The following is a 5,507-nucleotide window of genomic DNA, read 5'->3' on the forward strand; positions in this document are numbered from 1 at the left end:
TTCAAGCCTTGTGTAGGGTTCCATGTGGGGCCTACTTCAAATAAATAAATAAATAAACAAATAAATAGGGGCGCCTGGGTGGCTTAGTGGGTTAAAGCGTCTGCCTTCGGCTCAGGTCATGATCCCAGGGTCCTGGGATCGAGCCCCACATCGGGCTCTCTGCTCAGCAGGGAGTCTGCTTCCCCCTCTCTCTGCCTGCCTCTCTGCCTGCTTGTGATCTCTGTCAAATAAATAAATAAAATATTTAAAAAAAACCACACACACAAATAAATAGTTCCTACAAATTAGTAAGATCAAAACTTGAGGGGGAAAATGGATAAAATATATGAAAAAACAGTTCACAGAAAACGAAATATAAATGGCTCTTAAATATATTGAACATGGGGACACCTGGGTGGCTCAGTCAGTTAGGTGTCTGCCTTTAGCTCAGGTCATGATCCCAGGGTCCTGGGATTGAGACCCACTTGGGGCTCCTTGCTGAGGGGGGAGCCTGCTTCACCTTCTCCCTCTCCCTTGCCTGTTGCTCCCCTTGCTTATGCTCTCCTTCTCTGTCAAATAAATCTTTTAAAAAAATTTCCAACCCCATTATAAACACTTGATTAAAGTGTTAAAAAAATGGACATATTGGGGGTGCCTGGCTGGCTGTCAGTAGAGGCTGAGACTCTTGATCTCAAGGTTGTGAGTTTGAGTCCCATGTTGGTGTAAAGATTACTTAAACATAAAATCTTTTTAAAAAACTGTAAGTATTGGGGGTGCAAGGGTGGCTCAGTGGGTTAAGCGTCTGCCTCTGGCTCAGGTCATATTCCCAGGGTCCTGGGATCAAACTCCACCAGCAGGAAGCTCTCTGCTCAGCAGGGAGCCTGTTTTTCCCTTTCCCACTGCCTCTCCCCCTGCTCTCTCTCTCAAATAAATAAAATCTTTTTAAATAAAAAAAAATGGAAGTATTAAACACATACAATACTTGATCATAAATCTGAGTTAAAATTAATATGTTATATTAATTATTTGATAAATAGTAATTTTATCTTTTTAGAACTTAGAATGGCTTTGGGGAGATAACTTGAATAATCTAAGCACATCTCAAATTTTCAAAGGCAGAGATAATGTACCACTAATATTCTCCCACTGAAAGGCATTTTCAAGAAGGACTTACTCAACATTTCTCTCATTTACTCTCTCCTACTTCCTCAATTTATTTAAAGCCACAAGTGTTGCCAGTCAGAAGCAAGCCAAAGCAATGCCACCGGAAACAATATATGTCATTGTCACTCACTTTCATGGTTTGTTGTTGTAGCTAACTCTGGTCCTGTTACAGTCCACCTGCTGAAAAGAAGTTGGAGCAGGCTCTCAGACAGATAATTTGCCCTATAACCCTTATGGGAAGCTTATGCCCAGAAACTCAACCCCGTAAGGCAGAACAGACCAGATTGTCTTCCTAAGAGAAACTATTTATGAAACTCCAATTTGATTTATTGCCCCCCCCATCAACCTCCTGCAAAGCATTGTGTGTTTTACATATTCTGCTATGGAACGGAAACAATGTTCCCTGCTGCTCTGGGGTATGAAGATGACACTGAGGTCAGCCACATATTGCCACCATTACCAAATGGAAAGCCATTTTCGTAAGTGGGGAAGTGCTCTACTTTTTACTTAAAATATAAACCTCATTTTTTTTTTCATTTTTTTTTAGTTTTTTCATTTTTTTTAAAATTGGCTGCTATTTAGAACTATGATAGTTCATGTTTCACACACCAAACATTTACTTGAATCAGAGTTTTTATGAAACTAAAAATTACGTTCACAATACTAAGGCTCATTAAAATATTTTAATATTAATTTACATTCTTCTTCTTTCAGAAGTACACAAAACTTTTAAATAGAATATCAGTATTACACAACAAACCCAATTAATATAAATATAAAATGTTTTACAAACATAATAACCTACACATTCACTTTCAATAATTTTTCACTTGTATTTTTTGGGGGTATAATATAGACCCAAATGGAATAGGGGTTGCTTTAATTAGGATAGTTATTTTTGTAACTTCAGTCTTTCACAGCTTAGTATATATGCAATCTCACTGTTTATGAAATAGAGAATTGTAAAATTTTCCATCTCTTAATAGTCTTGTAATGGAACAGAAAAATATCCTGTGTGTCACATTTCTTGGAGGAATCAGTTGTTATGAAGAACCATTAGGGCTGGTTTCTTCTGTGAGTGGTTTCTGAATGCTCATCCCAAGTGTCAAATAATTGCCTTGTCTATACCTGGGATGTGCTACTTCTTGAACATAAGCTGGTGATACAGCCTTTCAAATTAATGGTTGAGGTAGCTCAAACAATGTAATCACTGAGGCTTGAAGTGAAAAGGAAGAAAACAGAAGTTTTTCCTATCAGTCAAAATGTACATCCTTACTTATCTATCACATAGATTTGGAAAGATACGGGGAAAGAAAGAAGAGTGGAAAATTAATCCTGAGAGAGCATATATATGAGGGAATGAATGAAAATGTTTCACCTACATGATGGTTCTGTAATAAAAGTTTTCCCAATCAAGAGGCGGCCATAAATTCATTTATATTTCTATTTTCCAACTTTCTGAACTGCAAGAATCATTTCAACAGATACCACACACATATATACAATATACAGTACCGGCACTGGGCCATAATTTGAAATACTCATGAAGTACACATGAATGTAAGGCACTTTTGCGGTTTACAAAAGTGAATGCCTCAAAGTTAGGTTATTTCCCCCAAATGAAGAAATATCCTCATAAAAGTTCATAGGATCCCTGAAAACTAAGTAGGCATGAATAATTAGTGATCTTGGCCAATGTTTGAGAAACTTGGTATGACTGAAAAACAGAGATATAGAGGTAAATAATTTTTAAAATTACAGAGTTCTATATATCAGTGTTAGGATCCTAAAACTGCTCTCATAAAAACCTATCAGTTCTAAATCCTAAATTCTCTTTTCTCAACCACAAAAGACTATAAAGAGTCAGCAAGAACCACTCATAGTGAACTGCTGTTTGGATTTAGTGGTAATCCCACACTAAGTTATAAAAAGACTGGAAATAATAAAGACTTTACGTTTCTTTTGCAAAGTTATTTCTTACAAATATTATAGCTAGATAGAATCTTATTCAAACTACTTAAAAATGTGAAATTTCATATATTTTCTTTAAATCAAGAATTTTAAAATCCCAAATACAAATACTGTTGCTCCAAATAATGTGAGCTTTCTTATGACTCTTCAAAACTAAAAGGAGGTTTGCAACCTCCAATATACTGTATTTTCTTATTTAGCAGAGAATAAAAAGCTTAGAAATCATAAAGCCAAAAAGTTAAGGGAACAATCAATTTTTTGTCACATCATTCCCAGAAATTCTAGAAAGCCAAATCTCTAGATCATGGTTGGTAAGGACAAGTCAATAACAAAGGGATTCAGGACAGATACAACTGTACCTTGCTTCTTTATTCACAAAGTGAAAGGGGATGGACTTTAAAAAATTATTATTTCTATGTTACAGCATTCTAACAATTCAGTTGTTAGGATACCTAAAAAGGAGATTTTCAAATCATTTTCCTTAAATTAAAGGATGCAATTAGTATATTCTTATTGTTGAATATGGAAATTAAAATGCATACCTAGCTCCTTACATTATTTACAATTTAAATCTTTGTTGCACTTCATCTGCAATCATTCCAGAAATTGCAAGAGAAGAAGTAGCTGCAGGGGAGGGTGCATTTCTCACATGAAGAATGCGATTTCCAATATCTCCAACTCCTCCATCAAATACAAAATCTTCTACCAGATTTCCATCTCTATCCAGGGCTTGGGCTCTTACTCCAGCTGGACCTCTGCAAAACCAAGAGTGGTAGTCAACTGTCTGGAAGAGATAGGACACTTTACAAAACAGCGGTTTCAAAGTATTCTTAAATCAATAAAGTCTTTATTCTTCTAAATGCACAATTACGCGGAAACCCAAAAGGTTTGTGTTTAGCCAAAGGCTATTAGTTTGTAGCCTGTCAAATATATCCTTAGCCTAGAGTATGTTACGTGTTACATGCCTGTCACGTAACAGTGTTAATAAATGCTTACCAAAGAATACACAAATATTTATTTGTAAATATTTGTTTTTCCCCAAAGTAGCAGATAAAGCCACAATTAGATCAGATAAATCCACAATTGGAACTGATGAATTAGTTTGGATTTATAAGATGAATTTATTATAAAATCAGTCAATGGGAATAAGTAAGTCTCTTCTAATATAAAACAATAAAAATAGGAGTTATGTATGTCAGTTGCATTCCTAAATATCCACTACAGAATTTGATTTATTTTTGCATTTTTTTTTAAAGATTTTATTTATTTATTTGACAGAGAGATCACAAGGAGGCAGAGAGGCAGGCAGAGAGAGGGGGAAAAGCAGGCTCCCTGCTGAGCAGAGAGCCCGATGCAGGGCTCTATCCCAGGAGCCTGAGATCATGACCTGAGCTGAAGGCAGAGGCTTAACCCACTGAGCCACCCAGGCGCCCTGCATTTTGTTTTGATTGTAAATTAAATTTGATGGAGAGCAGTATCTGCAAATGCCAGCAAGTTATTTTTTGTAGTTTGTTTTTATTTTCAACAGTTTAGCCTTCCCTATCAGGATAGCCTTCGATTAAATGAGATGATAGGATGGGGCGCCTGGGTGGCTCAGTGGGTTGAAGCCTCTGCCTTCGGCTCAGGTCATGGTCCCAGGGTCCTGGGATCAAGCCCCATGTCAGGCTCTCTGCTCTGTGGCAAGCCTGCTTCCCGCCCCCCCCACCCCTGCCTGCCTCTTTGCCTACTTGTGATCTCTGTCTGTCAAATAAATAAGTAAATAATCTTAAAAAAAAAATGAGATGATAGGAAAAGCAAAAAATGAATTAACTTGGCAGCATGTTAATATGGTAAGAGCCCTTACGACTGAAAGTTCTGCTTTGTAACACTTGAGTTCCCAAATTAGTTTTTTTTAAAGATAGTTAAAACTGACAGATGAAATCCGAATAAAAATATTTGTAAATCCAAAAGTACCTCCCTTTTACAAGACTGAGCAAGGCTGTGTCATATATTGGATTCGTGTGCAACGCAGTGGCCAAGAACACCCAGATCCTAAGGGTAAGACCTAAGGCAAGCCTGCCCATCATGGAATTAACTGGGCGCAGATTGCCCGAGGCCTTCAGTCTGTTACAGATGAGCGAGCTAGACACCACTGCGGGGCTTTACGAGTCCTGAATTCTTATTGGGTTGCTGAAGATTCCATGTGCAAATTCTCTGAGGTTATCCTCATTGATCCACTGCATAAAGCTATCAGAAGAGACTCTGGGGGCGCCTGGGTGGCTCAGTGGGTTAAGCCGCTGCCTTCGGCTCAGGTCATGATCTCAGAGTTCTGGGATCGAGCCCCGCATCGGGCTCTCTGCTCTCTAGGGGAGCCTGCTTCCTCCTCTCTCTCTGCCTGCCTCTCTGCCTGCTAT

General features: G+C 37.9%; 1 protein-coding gene across 1 annotated transcript in view; it reads right to left on the reverse strand.

Annotated features, from left to right (window-relative positions):
* Nucleotides 1–1,817: 1,817 nt before the first annotated feature.
* Nucleotides 1,818–5,507, reverse strand: part of LOC111140398 (L-2-hydroxyglutarate dehydrogenase) — a 43,998-nt gene continuing 40,308 nt past the window's right edge. Inside the window, exon 10 of the mRNA XM_022492664.1 lies at nt 1,818–3,869. Within this exon, the coding sequence (XP_022348372.1) occupies nt 3,674–3,869 (196 nt within the window). The 3' untranslated portion in view covers nt 1,818–3,673. The remainder of the gene's footprint in view (nt 3,870–5,507) is intronic.

This window comes from Enhydra lutris, unplaced genomic scaffold (assembly GCF_002288905.1).
Source record: "Enhydra lutris kenyoni isolate GAN:26980312 unplaced genomic scaffold, ASM228890v2 scaffoldscaffold4, whole genome shotgun sequence".
In the NCBI taxonomy this organism is placed as follows: Eukaryota; Metazoa; Chordata; class Mammalia; order Carnivora; family Mustelidae; genus Enhydra; species Enhydra lutris.